General features: G+C 37.8%; 1 protein-coding gene across 1 annotated transcript in view; it reads left to right on the top strand.

Moving 5' to 3' along the window:
- Nucleotides 1–15,792, top strand: part of LOC124869900 (receptor-type tyrosine-protein phosphatase N2-like) — a 274,518-nt gene that overhangs the window by 88,382 nt on the left and 170,344 nt on the right. Inside the window, exon 11 of the mRNA XM_047368131.1 lies at nt 3,409–3,488. Coding sequence (XP_047224087.1) covers nt 3,409–3,488 — 80 coding nt within the window. The remainder of the gene's footprint in view (nt 1–3,408; nt 3,489–15,792) is intronic.

Below are 15,792 nucleotides of genomic sequence, written 5' to 3'. Positions count from 1 at the left end.
CTCTTTTAGTTTTCTTTCCCTTTAAAAAAAAAAAGAATTAAATTAAGCAATCTCTATAATTCCAGCTTGTTTGTTCCACTGTGTTAAATCTGTTTACAGAGGGGAAAGGTTTATTTTTCTGCTTCATGCTTCAGTTTTCAGGACAAAATTAAAAACCGCACTCAGCCTGGAAAGTATGATCATTCTTACAAGCAACGAGGGAGATTATGATTTCATAACATGACTATTTTTTTCCTTAAATGTTTTTTTAAGTTTCAAATACACCAAATATCAGGAGTCCGGCTGTAATTCAAAATCATTCAGTGCTAAATAGATTCTTAAACAGGCTTTTTAGGATGTTTTTCACTGATTACTTTTCTCAAACATGTGACAGTTGAGCATTTCTTTCCCAAATGATAAATCTGAGCAACATACAGTGAAGAAATACTCTTCTGTGAGGTCTATTTTCCCCCATGAGGTCATTTATAAGGTTTAAAGTCGATGATTTACCTTTGTGCCGCAGCTGTCCTTGGTAGCGAGCGCCGATAGATGGACATGTGATAATCTCAACTTTAGTGATTTTTTTTTTTTTTTTGTCCTCTTCATCACACTGAGTCTTTGCCTGGGCTGGCTGATGAATCACTTCATGGTTGTGGCAAATATATCAGCCTCTGAGCTCAGACGAGGGAAAATGGTAAAAACAAAAGAGCTTTTGTGTTCCAGGAGACCAAGCGGCTGAAATCGGATGTTTTGTCATATTTGTTTCTTCTGCAGCCCTGTTTACATGTGGAGTAAAGCTCACTTTGTGTAGAAAGGAACAAAACAGTGGAGAGCAGCAAAAAACGTGGAGTATTTTTTTATTTCATTTAGCACTTTGACTTTTTAAGTTTTCCTTGCAATTTGTTAATTACATTCTGTCTAGTTTGTTTATTTTACCTTAAATGTTAGAATATAATAGGATTACTGCTGCATAAAAACAACGGGTGAATATGGGCAGCGTTTCTTTCATATGTTGGCCTCAGAGCCAAAGAAGCCCAATTAAAATTGGTTAACGATGAAATGAGTTAAATTGTTGTCCAAACCAAACACAATCAAGAGTTGGTACAGAAAGTTTTGTTCAAATAAAAATATATTTTGTGTGTTCTATGGCTGCTATAGGCAATGGTGGTGAAAGATGCCAGTCATGGGACCAATGGGGGTAGGAAATGGGCTGAAAATGGGCCTCAGGTAGTTATAAAATGCCCCGATCCTATATAAATTTTATCCAGGACACATTTATCCAGGCAAGAGAGTGCATAGAGTGCTTAACTCATTTTGTTTGTATGGGATTTGTTTGGTAGACTTTGAGTTCCACAAAAGAGGCCCATTTAGTTTTCATCCAGCCTGAGCAAAATCCATATGAGCTACCAAAAAAACATTGGTTTTGTCAATGAGGCTGATGTTTCTTTAACCTAAGTGGATCTCAAACAATAGGTCCACTTCGGCCAATCCTGGATCAGCCTGACGTTTTGGTGGCTCCTACTCAGGATTTATTGTGAATGCTTAGAAAACACAATTTTGTCCACAGGAATTAGCCCTAATCTGTAACAAAAAAAGAAAAACTACTAGTGAAGTGAATTATATCTAACTCTACTGGCAGCTAATTTGAATCCTTCAATCAATGCAAAAAGCTGCCAGAAATGATGAAAAATGAATATTCAATTATCTATATGAAGTCTGATAACTTTTCAGTGAGAGTGCACGTTTAAATATTAGAGCCACACATTTTTAAATTAAAAAGGATTCTGGTAATTTGTGACAGTATGTTTGCATGGAGGGATAGGGTTCTTTTAAGTAACTTATACCTTCGTGTTATTTGAGTCTTTGATAGGTCAGGGATTTTCAAAATGTGTTTGGCTCCTAGTAATGCCAGTCACTCATATACTGGCTCAATTTGTTTTTTTGCTCCAGAGCTATAAAGAGTTAAAGAGGTCCAGGAACTGGTCAAGCTTATTTCACTTTAGTTTCTGTCTTTTTTTGTGCATTAACAAATCTTGCAGCTTAATTTTTCAGTGTCTGTTTTCTCAGGCAGAATACATTAGACTACAGAATAAAAGACCATTGGTTTTAGACCAAAATGTAATTGATTAAATAAAATGTCATTTGTCTAAAGGTGTCATTCGGTCAAATGGACTGGTTACTTTAAAAAGAAAACATGAAATCCAGAAAAGTAGCACAAACTCTTCCTGGATGTCCCTCATGAAGTTCTGACTGTAGCAGAACTACTATAATTTGCAGCTTTTAAACAGAAAACACCTCAAACTTAAACTTTTCAAATCACATTGAATACATTATTTCTTTCATTTTTCAGTCCATTTACTGCCTCGGTTGAAGAACTTGACTGTAAACTACTACATGTAACTTTACTTTGACTAAATATGACTTGGACAAAGGCAATATTGTGCAAAACATCATTGCAAATTACCACAATGGGAATGAAAAAGGTGCATTATGGGGTGGTAAAGAGGAAAATGAGCTTTTACTTTGTGCTTACCTCTTAATTATTTTTGCTGATCCTTTTACTTTGATTGTTTGAAAAGAGGAGGCTGACCACAGCCCCTGAAAATGCACTCAACCCCCGCAATGAAAACAGTTTAAATCCATCAACATGAAAGCACTATGAACACATTTACAGCATTTTCTTTACCAGCAGTGTTAGGACAGGACTGCCTCCATAATGATGTCACTGTATTTTATAACACTGTTGCTACAGTAGAAGTTGCTTCCTATTGTGGTGCACAATGCATCATGGAGAGGGGGTTTTCTAATGATCCTTCCTGCTGGGCTTTTAATCTGAATTACAGCAGAAAAAACAAGAGGTTAATCACATTGCGAGACCCCGCTTTGGCTCTGACCACCCAGCTTCTCTCTGTGCTTCCATTCAAGGTGGATTATTGATGATAGATGCAGAGGGGAAAATGGGGGAGCAAATCTTGCCATTCCTTATCCTCTCAGATGGTTTTGACATCAATGCATTTACATCTATCACAATAATACACATTATAGTTGCATAGTGCTCATTCAAAATCTAAATGTATGAAGAAACAGCTTCCGACGATGCATTCCCCTAAATCCTTCCTCTCAATGATGACCGCAACACTGAATTCTCAACCACCTTATATTTATTTTCTCCAGCGCCTAAATTCTGGCAGACACGTTTCATTGAGATTCAGGAGGTTATCTCTCAGTGGTGATGGGCTTTGCAGTAGCCTAAAGGATTGCCACAGGTTAATGCTTTTTTCTTCCTTTTTTTTAAGAGCCATGTGTGGCAGAGCCTTAATGAGCTCAGCTCTGTTTCCCTTTGAAAAACAATGCAAAGCCGCAGAGGGAAATGGATTCTAAGTGTGCCTTTTGTAAACCTTTTCAAATGTGTGTTTGTGTATCTCACAGGGTGGTGGGACCGGCTGTGACCTTCAAAGTGAGCCGCAACTCCCAGAACGTCAGCACTGCAGATGTGGCCAATGTGGCAGGTAGGGTCTCCTCGGCTTGGCTAATGTAGTCTTCATATTGACAAAGAAAAAGACAGCCCCCGATGGGTCCCGATGGGTCATTTTCAAAGCCAGTGACTTCTCCTTGAAATGTTTGTGGTTTTTTTTAAAGCCACAGTGTTCCTTCATCTTCAGTCTTACACTTTATGATCAAGTAAATAATTTATTTTAGTTTAGTGCGGCTTGCTATGGCAAATTGTTTAGGATTAATTTGATCAGTTATCAAACAACATCAACAAAGTTGTCTGATAACCAGTCTGGAGATTATTTCGATAGGCAAACCAGTTCACAGCAAGGGCGTAATTTGCAGGGGGGTTAGGGGGTTTATGACCCCCCCAATATAATAACATCACTCCGATTTACAAATAGATAATGAATAAATAAGTTGTTGATTTTATTTTATTTTCATTTGCCAGTGGAATAACATCATCATCTGGTAATGTAACCCCCCTCCTCCTCCCAAAGTCTTGGTATCACCCAACCCGCTTTCTCCACCGAGCATTCACTGTTTGCTGTACTTTTGATTCAGTCACTGGTGAGAGTGGTTGTCCTCTCAAAAAAGTGGACAGACAACGATTTTTCACTGTTGGTCGACAACAACACCTTGTAAAAAGAGCAAAAATCAAAATGAGATAAATATATATGTATTGTTAAGTTAGTTTTTAGCCTGTACACGCAGACACACTGAATGGTGGACCTGTCACCTGGACTTCTGGGGCTGAAGCTCCAGATGTTTTCAGAACAGCCCCGAATCTCATGAAAGAAGACATTTAGGAGTTCACGACTGTTCAAAAGATGCATTAAGCCCCAAAATGACAAACTTCACGTTTTTACTAAATACAAAATACAATACAGATTTGTTATTATTGTGTTCCATATAATCACTGCCCACTCTGCCCAACCTGACAATGAGTCTAAAGGAAAAAAAGGAAAAACGTGGTTATTTGCGCAAATCCGGTACCTGAACTGCGCGCTCAGGCTCAGGTGGACTGGCAATTTGTCAATTCTGGACAAGTCCAGGAGTGTTGGCCTGCCTCATTAATTACCTGAAAAGTTACACTAAGCTCATCAAACAGCTACAGCAGGGGAGACGGCTGATTTCAGAGCAGCCATGGAGCCAACCAGAGAGAGGGAGCCTGGTGGGGGTGTTCGCCCAGGAGCAGGTGGAAGCAGAGCGGCTTAACCCAGACTGAAGTTAGCGTTAAACCTGAGAGCTGGCTCAGAAAGGGCTAATTGTAAGCTAGCGCTAACTGATTCACCCAGCAAGACATGAGGTGGAGGTTCACTAATGATCATCATCAGGGTTATGATGAAGGACTTTCACCTGAGCTCCAGGTGAAGTTAAATGGCCGTGATATAAAACAGTAGAACCCTCTCTGTGAGCTTCTAGCTGGATCTCTATCATGATGTGAAAAATATCTGATCTTTAGTCAAAAGGTTCATGAAAGATGGAACATATTTCTATGAAATGTTGGAATAGCTCACAGCATAATTCAACTAAATAAGTGTGTTTTTAGGGTCTTCCCATTCCACTAAAATCTAAGAAAATAAATTTTATAGCAGTTTTCTTTTTAGAAATGTAAGAAATGATGACAATGGTGCCTCAGATATGGGAAACAGAGTGAGGGAGTAAAATTTAAAAAAGTCATTTTCATAGATGAGAAAAGAAACACATTTGAGTCACAGTAAACATAGTTTCTCTGAGTTTAAGAACAACTTTAGTCAAAAGACTGAGCAGAAAGTTTTTTTCTAAATGTCACAAAATGTGTCATTATCTGCTTCAGCCAAATGTTTTTTTTTTTCATCAGTTATAAACTGTTAATCTTCATCCTTCACCTAAACTACTAACAAAAAATTAAAACCAAGTCAAATTATTGTGAAGCTTTTGAAACACCACAATGCAGCATTCATGAATATGAAGGTGCTCAAAAAATGTTAAATGTTTGGTTCTGTGTTAGAAAAAAGATGAAGCAAAAATAAGCTTTTTATTAATTGCTGATCTGATGTGGAAAAGAAAAACTGCAGAGTAAATACAAAGAAAACAGGAAAGTTCAATAAATCATAGTAAAAGCATTAGAAAAAATACCACCTGCTTTACAGCTGGTGGTATTTTTGGTTTTGAAAGCCTCATCTTGACATCTCCAAATATACCGTGCTTCCCATCACAGTGGCCATTTAGTTCAGTCATTTTCTCTGACCATAAACTTTTTCTCCAGAAGGAATTTGGCTTGTCCATGTTGGAATCTGCTAATCCCAGTCAAGCTAGAAGGTGTCTGCAGCTTCTCAGACCACACCAGAGTTTCAAGTTCAATGCAGGCTTTGAGTTCGGTTGTGTCAGGGTTGGTCAAAAGCTGGAATTGGTGGACAAAACTATCAATTCTACCATGAAGAGTGATCAGATATCCTGGCAAATGTATGCCAGAAGCTAATAGCATAATTTCACTTGTATTCAATAATATATATTTTAAAATATGTCATGCATGATCATGGTTACCTTGGAAAAGGAATGGTTTGAATAAATTCATGAATGAAATCTCCACCTTTATTGAAAATAATGCACATAATGAACATATGTAAACATGCTAGAACTCTGTTTCTTCTTGAACTCTTAATAAGGGAACCCGTCACAGTAACAGCCCATGCACATAGTTGCTACATTTTTTCCTGCTCAAATTCAAAGCCTGAACATGTACATCGCAGACTGATTGCAAGTAACCTGAAGGAATAATATCTGAATCAGCTGCTCTCACTTTTTAAACATGGTGTACTTACAATCAGGTCATGTTTCATGTTTGAGTGGTCACCTGGAAAAGAAGTTTTAGAAAAGTTCAGAATGTATTATTTTAAGGTTTGCTTCTATTTTTGAATTGTAAAAAAAAGGAAACAAATGTACGCTTTTGTAGGTATCAACAATGATAAACTCTTATCTAAAACACATAAACACCTGTACGAATATTACACTTGTCAATTTGTGCATTTCTGCCATTATTTTCTACTCATTCATTCTCAGCTCTGTCAGGTTGAACAGTCAGTGGATATATTTAAATGTCTCCCGAGTGATTGTTTTTTTTTTGTCCTTCACTTTAAGTGAGTGTTCTGGCTTGGTCTTTTCAGGACAATGTCAGAGTACCAGTCTGTCATGTGTCTCCTCCCACCTTAAAAGCGACTTTTACCTCGATCTTTGTGTAAAAAAGCCTCCCAGGCTTATGCTGCTGACCTGGACCTGTATTCACCAAGATTCTCAGAATCCTCTCAGAGAGCTCCTATCTTAGCCTAAAAAGTCCTGCCAAGGACTACTAGCTTAAGAGTGATTCACTGCGCTGCTGAGAGCATCTCTGAGAGAGGAGATGACAGAAATTCCGATCTTAGTAAGGAGGTGTGGTTGACCCCATTAATAGGTGTGACGCTGTCTTCTAAGAGCTGTGATTGGCTGTTGCAAAAAAAAAAATAATAAAATAAAACCCAGATGCACTCCTAGTAATCAATGGAGAGAAATTAACCGATGATAGAATTTAGACAGGATTCAGGAATTTGTAAATCACGATGATGAAACTTAGTTAAATTAAATGAATTGTCATACAGCATCAACATGTTTGAACGTAACTTATTTATATACTCATCATTATGCTTTATTATTATGTTTACTCGCCATGCTGGTCATTTTCATAATTCATCTATATTATATGAATTAATTTTAGATTAATATTAAAATTCAACATTTTACTGTGATCTCCTTTATGTATAATAAAGTTTAGTTAGTAAAATGACCAAAACAAAACAATGAAAAAAAGGTGGAGAAACTGAACCAAACTGAACAGGAGCAGAGCCTGCTGGTGGCAGAGAACAGTGTTGAAAGGTAGATTTGGTCCTGGGATCACGGAGGGAACAAACAGGCATTCCCAGCAGATCAATGCCTAGTTCCCTCTGCTTTCAGCACCAGCCTGGAATGTGAGCAACTCTGGTAGCTGCTGCAATCAGAAGCTAGAGAGGTGATCACAGGAGACCAGAGAACTTCTCCACAGACGGAGAGCGTTGTAGATGACCATTTAGGCATTTTTTTTCTTCCTTTTTCTTTTCTTTTTTTTGTTTTTTCCAATTTTGTTTCCAAATTTATTTTTTGAAAGCACTTTTCAGTCTGTATATATTTAAATGGTTGTGTACTATAATGTTTGTAATTTTGTTCACTTTTTATTTATGGTTTATTCATGATTAGGGGGTGGATCCTTGCTCGATTGAGTCAGTGGTGTGTAATTAATTCACTGTTGTTCATTGTATGGAGAATATCTGTCCTTTCTCTCGGTTGTTCCACCATCTCCTTTGCTTAAAACACTCTTAGGCTCTCTAAAAGTAATCATCAGTACTCTTAACATTCCTCACGTTAAGAGCTCTCTTAAGGCCTAAAATGCTTCATGAATAACTTGTATCTTAACAAGGGAAAATTCTAAGTAAAATCTTAGAATTCAAGAAATTCTTAGATTTTTCTTAGAATGACGTCACTAGGAGCTACTTTTAGTCTTAGGATTCTTTGTGATATGGGCCCTGAAGTTTAGGAATGGAACCAAACAATTTGGTCTTTTTTATCAGACCAAAGAACGTGGTTAAAAAAACCAAAGTAGGTTTATCATATGTCTTTCACTTAGAAGAAATAATCATCAGTTGGAGTGCAAATGCATTCAGGAGTTGATTCTGTAGCTTAGGGCCTTATTCTATAATTGGCTAATTTCTGAACAGAGTTTGCTCAGTTGAATGCCAAACTGCCAAGTGGATGATCAGCCACATTTTGGCATCATATTTAAGGAGGGAGTGAGCACTTTTTTTGTAAGGAACCAGGTACACCAAAAAAAGTAAGTGAGATTTCTGAAAGTGAGCAGACTTCTTCTTACCCACCAAAAACATTTTTTTTTTTTGTTGAAAACACTTCTTGCCATAAGATTTTTTATTTCGTATTTTAAGCTGATGACTGTCAGATTTGTTTTGCAGTGAAGCACATTCCTGATTGCTCCATGTAGCCTTCCCTTCAGTCCTTTGGGGACATGAATAGGTGGATGGTAATGACATTCCTTAAATTATAAAAAAAAAAAAAAAAAAAAAATTATTTTAGTAGTTGTGGTCCATTTTATGTGTTAACTGCTTCAGCCATATGTTCTGACACACTCTCTCAGAGTGAGGTCATAGAGCTTGTGCTGTTGCAGCCCTAAATTGTGCTAAGAAAATATCCTCTACATTGCACCACAACCAGCAGCCAAAACCCTTCATACAAGGCAGGACAGGTCCATGCTTTTATGTTGTTTATGCCAGATTTGGACTCAGAATGTCGCTGCTGATGTTAACCCTCATTGGACCAGATTATATTTCCAATCTTTTGTTTCCCCTCATAACCTGTGCAAATTCTAACCTAATTTTCCTGTTCTTAGCTGCCAACAGTGGTACCCGGTGTAATTTTCTGCTGTTGTATCTCATCTGCTCCTAATTTAACTTCTACTGCATTCAGAGATGGTGTTCTGGAGTGCTTGGTTTTAATAAGTGGATATTTGAGCCTCTGTTCCCCGTGTGTCATCTCAAACCACTCTGTCCATTCCTCCTCTGACATCAACTATCAACCACTTGATATTTTCAATCTTTTTTTTGGAACATTTCTCTGTACAACTGAGAAATGTAATGTGTTAAATTTTTATCATTTCTACAGTTACTGAAATATTCAAAGCAGCCCACCTGGCACAAACCACCATTTCACATTTAAAGCAATTTAAATGCTATTTCCTCAGTCTTCAGCTGCTTGGTTGGGACTTCAAATCGTTTTTACCACGTCCCTATACCCCAATGTATTGAACTGCAGCCATGTGATTGGTTAAGCCACTGTTTGTGTCAACATGCAAGTGAACTAGTATACCTATTAAAGTGGCCAGTGTGTGTAACTTCTTAAATCTAAGATATTTTATTACGATCAAACATAAATGTTTTGACAGTTGCATTTTTGTTGTGTAGTAAAACCCACGTGTAAAAAAGCTGTATCCGTTTGTGAAAAATTGAGACTTTTGGCTGCTTCCTTTCCCTGCCAAACATTAGAATAAAGTATTCTGGTGATACAGATGGAGAAGCATAAGCTAAGAAAAGTAAATAGCAAAAATATTGTAAGAAAAGGGAAAAATAACAGCAACATCTTCCAAGAAAAATCCAGATTACTTTATAAAATAAAATTACCAAAAGTAGTGTTGTTGTCACATTATGTTGAGATGGGGTGTTGTATTTCACCATCTAAATATTAGATTTTATTCTCAGAACCTTCTATAAAAGCTCAGGGACCTAAAGAGCCAGTTATGTGTGTGGGTCTTCCACCTTATCCAAAACAGACACAATATTAGAGCAATATCAGCCTGTCAGTTTCAGCTAAAAATCTGAAGTCATGAAGGAATCAGATGATCTTCCTTATGGTCATAATGATTTAAAGATAAAAAGCCAGAATAATCTAAGCTTCCTCTTGGCCACATTTTGAAAACTCCTCAGTAATAACATTTCAAGGTCCTCCGAATCAAACCAGCATCCCTCAGGCTGTTTGTATGACATGTAGAGGGACTGTAACAATCCTCCACAGTGGAATCCAGCCGTGGAGATGATGTAAAGGTGTGTGGGAGTGTGTGAGGGCATGTACAGAGTTGCGGTGCGAGTCACGGTAATGAGAAGGGGGTGTTAATGAAGTGGGGAGTATAGAAAGGAGGCATGTTTGCCATTAGCCAAGCTGTCAGTCCAGAGAGCGAGAAGACTTTCCAGATATTCCCTCTGTGTAAATCACACACAAACACACAGCATCATTTCACCTGGACAAGGAAAATTGGGTCTGTCAAAATAACTACGAGTAGCTCACTATCTGTTTAATTCTTTTTATCCCTAGTTGATAATTGCAGTTCCACCTCTTCACATACACTAAATTTCTCTTTCAGCCCAACCGCCCCATCCTCCTAAAATAAATTTTTTTTTTATCTGCAGATTATGCAACGGCTGCAACCACTTCTCTCCACTTTTAAGTGCCATTGTTGGCGTTCTCGTTTCCCGCCTTTCTCTCTGCTCACGCCGACTCTACAGGGTCACAGATGAGCCTCGATCGCCATTAATGCAAACATTTGACTGAACGTGCTCAAAATAAAATACAGCATCCTCTCAGCTAAAGTGCAATGGTGTGGGCGGTTCCGTCTTTAAAGTGTCGTTTGTCAAATTCAACCAGAATATCAATCCATTCCTATGGGTACATTACCCACACCCCTTCCTCTCCTCTCTTTGGGTTTTATAGAGGTTTTCTAAAATATTAAGCTTCACACGACTATTGTAATGATGTCCTTTTATCATCATTTATGGTTGCTTAGTGGCACACAGAGAGGACTGTACGTCTGCATGTTCCAACACAAACTGGTGGGTTTAAGCATTTGGCAGCTGTCCTGGATATGATTTAGTTTTTATTTGACATAATCTGAGCCAATATATCAGTAAGACACGTTTGAGGGCCAGAGGAGAGTTTAAGATGAGCAGTAAGATGCAAAGAGATGTTAGTTTCACTTTATGTTTGGAAGCCTTTCAGCTAACGTCCAATCATGATAAAGGGATAAAAACTGTTATGTCAATAGGTTTGATGCTATAGAACAGTGGTGTCCAAAGTTTTTGCACACGGGTCAAAATCGCCAAGCTGAAAAGGGCCATTTGTATTATTATTTATTTACAATCAAAACACAAAAATGTATTATTGTGAATTCATTTCTTTTTACCTGCTTGGCAAAAATTAAGCATCCAGTATTTTAATGTAACAAAGCAAAAAACACAAATTATTGTAGGTCCGAAAAAGATTCTCAGACATTTATAATTCATTTTAAAGAAAGTACAGTCTCCTAACTTTCTTTGCTACATTTAGCCAAGTTTAATAAATAGGAGTATCCAAGTCTGTTTTTGTGTAAAACGTTGCTGGATGTTTGTGACTCTACTTATTATAATATTAATATAAACAAACAAACATGGCTAATAAAAGAAAAAATACTTTGTTTTGTAGCAAACATGTTCAATTTAAGAACATTTTCCATTTGTCTGTCATAATTTCACCCTAGGAAATTACATAAAGTCTCCATCTGCATCAGCTCCATTTGCTAGGGTGCATAATTTGTTTCATTCTTGATTTAAAGTCAAAGGTTACTAATTCTTCCTCAGATTTTTTTTTCTTTAATAAATGTTTTTTAGTGGGATGATGTTTACAGTTTTTCTCCAAATTTAGCCATTTTTCCTTCCAATCAAAAAATAAATAAAAGGGAAATGATAATTTTTAAGTCAAGTTAATGTGTAAAACAATGTTCTAGAACATTTTTGACATAAATTGTAATTGTATTAATCTGATTTTAAAGCATTGGGTGGATTTCATCCCTTCATGTTTTTTCTGCCACATGGATTATATGAATGCTGGGGAAAATATATATTTTAGGCATTTTCAAAATTGTCTTTGTTTTCTTAATCATGCATTGCTTTTAATTCCAATTAAAAACTTTATATGGAAAAAAAGCAGCTGAAATTGCAAGGTTGGGTTCTGAAATGTCTGACAAAACATACTGAAAATAAACTGCTTTGAGCTGATTTTTGAAAGTTAACATTTATTTTCTGTCATTTTCAGATTTTGCTACATTGATAGTTCAAATTTAAATTTTAAGTAGATTTTTTTAGATTTCTTTTCTACCTTTACATGGATGGTTTTTCCTTTTTTTAAGGTTTTCAAAAACATTTCATTACAATGATTATTTAAAGTGTACAACAAAAACAAAACATATTTTATATATGTGCTAATATTATTGGGCAGAATCTATAGATTTGTTCCTCTTCCTTTTCCCTCTATTTTGCTGTACTATTACTGCTATTTCTAAATATTAAATTTTTTCATTTTACATTTTCTACTGTTAGCGCTTTTTATGACTGGTCTTCCCACACCACATCCACTCCTTGGAATATAAAACCCATAAGGAACATTTTATCTTCCATTTATTTCATTTGATTTACCAATTATTTATGGCAAGTCAAAGAAAAAATATTTCACAGGTCAGTACCATGAGCAGCTTGTTTAAGAGCCCTTATCAGTATCTCTTACACTGAACTAATTCTGACCTCAGGGCTCCAAAGAGCCAAAAAAGTCAAATTAATGCCCTCTTTCCTGACCGGACCTAGTGTTGCATTTTAAGCATCCATGATACCACTTCTGTCACGATCATCCACCCATTGTGGAAGGGGGCTGGAGTGGAGGGGTTTGCTCTGGGGCCACCAGGGGGGCCATTGTCAAATGTGGGGGTGGATGTCAAGATGGTGGGCAGCAAGGTGGTGACCCTCATTGTCCAGCAAAGAGTGGGTGGAGGACCAAGAAGCTGCTTCCAGCCGTGCGTCTCGGCCGTGAGAACAGGACCCTGTGAATAAGCCGGGGGTCAGGGTCAGGACGGTGGCCAGCTCAATTAGCACTTAAAGCAGGAGGAGAGCAGCTGAGATGGCCTCATCCATGCTCTGTCTGCTCGCTTGACTTCTGCGGTTTTATGCCACCAGCAGTTGTTTTTGAAAACATGCTAATGATTGCTCTGTGTGAGGAAAGTTATTCATAAATGCCCAAAAGCTGTCCTCTCAAGGGATCGTTGAGCATCAGAACAGTTTCTGCTTTAACTCAAATTAAAAATCTTTTCATTCTGGGTTAAAGAAACCAGCATTGGATTTCTAGTGTATGGTTTCACTAACATGTTAAACAGTTGGTTGGAAATATCTGACATGGCTTTGCATAAATTGTGAAACTACATCATAATTTAATACTTTGATGAGTGTTCAAATATGTCTTTAAGAAAGGAAAGTAGGGGGAGGTCAGATTTACAAAGGCTTTATGGGATTCAGTTAGTTCAGACTTTTCTGTCCTTTGGCCCTTTCCCAGTTAATATTAGTTAATATGTATTTTCCCTCAAGTCATGGTTATTTTTGTCCAAATATAGATTTTATCAGCACAATTCATTTCAATACAATCAATATGTCCATCCCAATTATAGTTGGTTTATCAAAGGAAGCTCTGACAATTGTATTGAGTCACAGATTTTGCTGGGGCGGGGGGCATGCAGAAGAGCATCTCTGAACGCACAACACGTCGAACTTGAGATGGATGGGCTACAGCAGCAGAAGACCACACCAGGTGCCACTCCTGTAAGCTAAGAACAGGAAACTGAAGCTACAATTCGCACAGGCTCACCAAAATTGGACAATAGAAGATTGGAAAAATGTTACCTGGTCTGATGAGTCTCGATTTCTGCCGCGACATTTGGACGGTAGGGTCAGAATTTGGCATCAACAACATGAAAGCATGGATCCATCCTGCTTTGTATCAACGGTTCAGGCTGGTGGTGGTGGTGTAATGGTGTGGGCCCCTTAGTAGCAACTGAGCATCGTGTCAACGCCACAGCCTACCTGAGTATTGTTGCTGACCATGTCCATCCCTTTATGACCACAGTGTACCCATCTTCTGATGGTTACTTCCAGCAGGATAACATGCCATGTCATAAAGCACGAATCATCTCAGACTGGTTTCTTGAACATGACAACGAGTTCACTGTACTCAAATGGCCTCCACAGTCACTAGATCTCAATCCAATAGATCACCTTTGGGATGTGGTGGAACGGGAGATTCGTATCATGTGCAGTCGACAAATCTGCAGCATCTGTGTGATGCTATCATGTCAATATGGACCAAACTCTCTAAAGAATGTTTTCAGTACCTTGTTGAATCTATGCCACAAAGGATTAAGGCAGTTCTGAAGGTAAAAGGGGCTCCAACCTGGTACTAGCAAGGTGTACCTAATAAAGTGGCCGGTGAGTGTATGCAACGAGCTGTGGTTTATAAATTCTGGAGGATGTATTGTAACTGCAGGAGATACTCTAAAAACCTTAGAGGTACAACAAGAGAGAGAAGATTCAAGACTATGATTCAAAGAGCAGTGTGGGATTTGTGAAGGAGATCTGTTTCCACACAGAACAGCTGTGTCTGGTGGAGTACCACCACACCAAGGTGGGGCGCTGCACTCTCCCCCGCACTATGCTGGTCAGTGCAGTACATTTGTTGCTATGTGGCACGTGCAATTCTAATTAAAAGGTTTCAGAGCACGAAGCCACTAGTGACATTTTGGTGCGAAGGTCCCTATATTTTCCTCCTGTTAAGTTAGCATGATTACAAATACACTTCCTCTAAATCAGGGGTGTCCAAAGTGTGGCCCAGGGGTCATTTGTGTTCCCCAAATCTGCTTTTAATTAATTTGGTAAAGTTGGCTCAATACAACAAATGTGAATCAAAGGAATAACCCAAATCATGTTCTTATTGCTGAGAATTTACTGAACTTGTTTTCATTTTTGTTTTTCAATTAATTCCAAATTTGCAAATTTGCATTTCTTTTAATAAGGCAAAATGTGCAAAATCCTTTTAAAGTTTTGGATCAGCCCTTTACTACAAAAAAATCAGACTACTTTATTTTTTATTAAAATATTGCATGCTTGGTTTATTTTTTAAAGCAATTTTTGGGTCATGAGTTTTTTTTATTATATTTCTTTGGCCGGCGAGTACTTTTGACTTGACAACTTTGGCCCAAATATCAAAAAGTTTGGACATCGCTGCTCTAAAAGTATCTACTGTTTGATTCATTCAGAAGTTGGAGTTTAACATGGTGTCATCCTAGTGTTTTACTAGATGTCTCTTGACATACATTTTTAATTGTTAGTGGGGTAGGTGTTTCGTAATTTTGTTAATATTCCACAGCAGAGATGTTAAGTTTAAGTTAGACTTGGGGATAATGGATTCATAAAATGAAGCAATTTTGTTCTAGAGGCGGATTTTAGGCATGCATCTCATATAAAAATGTTAGTTTCATTAATTAGAGACTCAGACTTTAAAAAACATGTCTTGTGAACATCTCTGTTGCCAGGTCCAGTCAGAGACTTCTACACCACCTCAGTCGGCTCATGAGGTCGATCAATGAGGTGAAGATTGCTTTAGGCTACTTTCCCCAAAGGCATCAGCTGCATCCTGGCCTTTTCTGTCTCCTTCTCTCAGCTTCTTCTCCTTTTTCTTCAGTCTGACTGGATTAGCATAGATCTTGTATGCCGACAGAACTGACCTTCACTGCTGCTAAACACTTGTCAAAATGCCAAATATAATTACTGAGCTCTTTAGGTCAAAGTAATGTGTTTCTTCCACCTCCCTTCTCCTTGTTATTGATGTGGGGGCCTATGCCCAAGAGCTGCCATCTCCCCTCTC

Source organism: Girardinichthys multiradiatus, chromosome 6, assembly GCF_021462225.1.
Source record: "Girardinichthys multiradiatus isolate DD_20200921_A chromosome 6, DD_fGirMul_XY1, whole genome shotgun sequence".
In the NCBI taxonomy this organism is placed as follows: domain Eukaryota; kingdom Metazoa; phylum Chordata; class Actinopteri; order Cyprinodontiformes; family Goodeidae; genus Girardinichthys; species Girardinichthys multiradiatus.
Note: the sequence above shows the minus strand (reverse complement) of the source record. Positions and strands in the feature narration are given on the sequence as shown.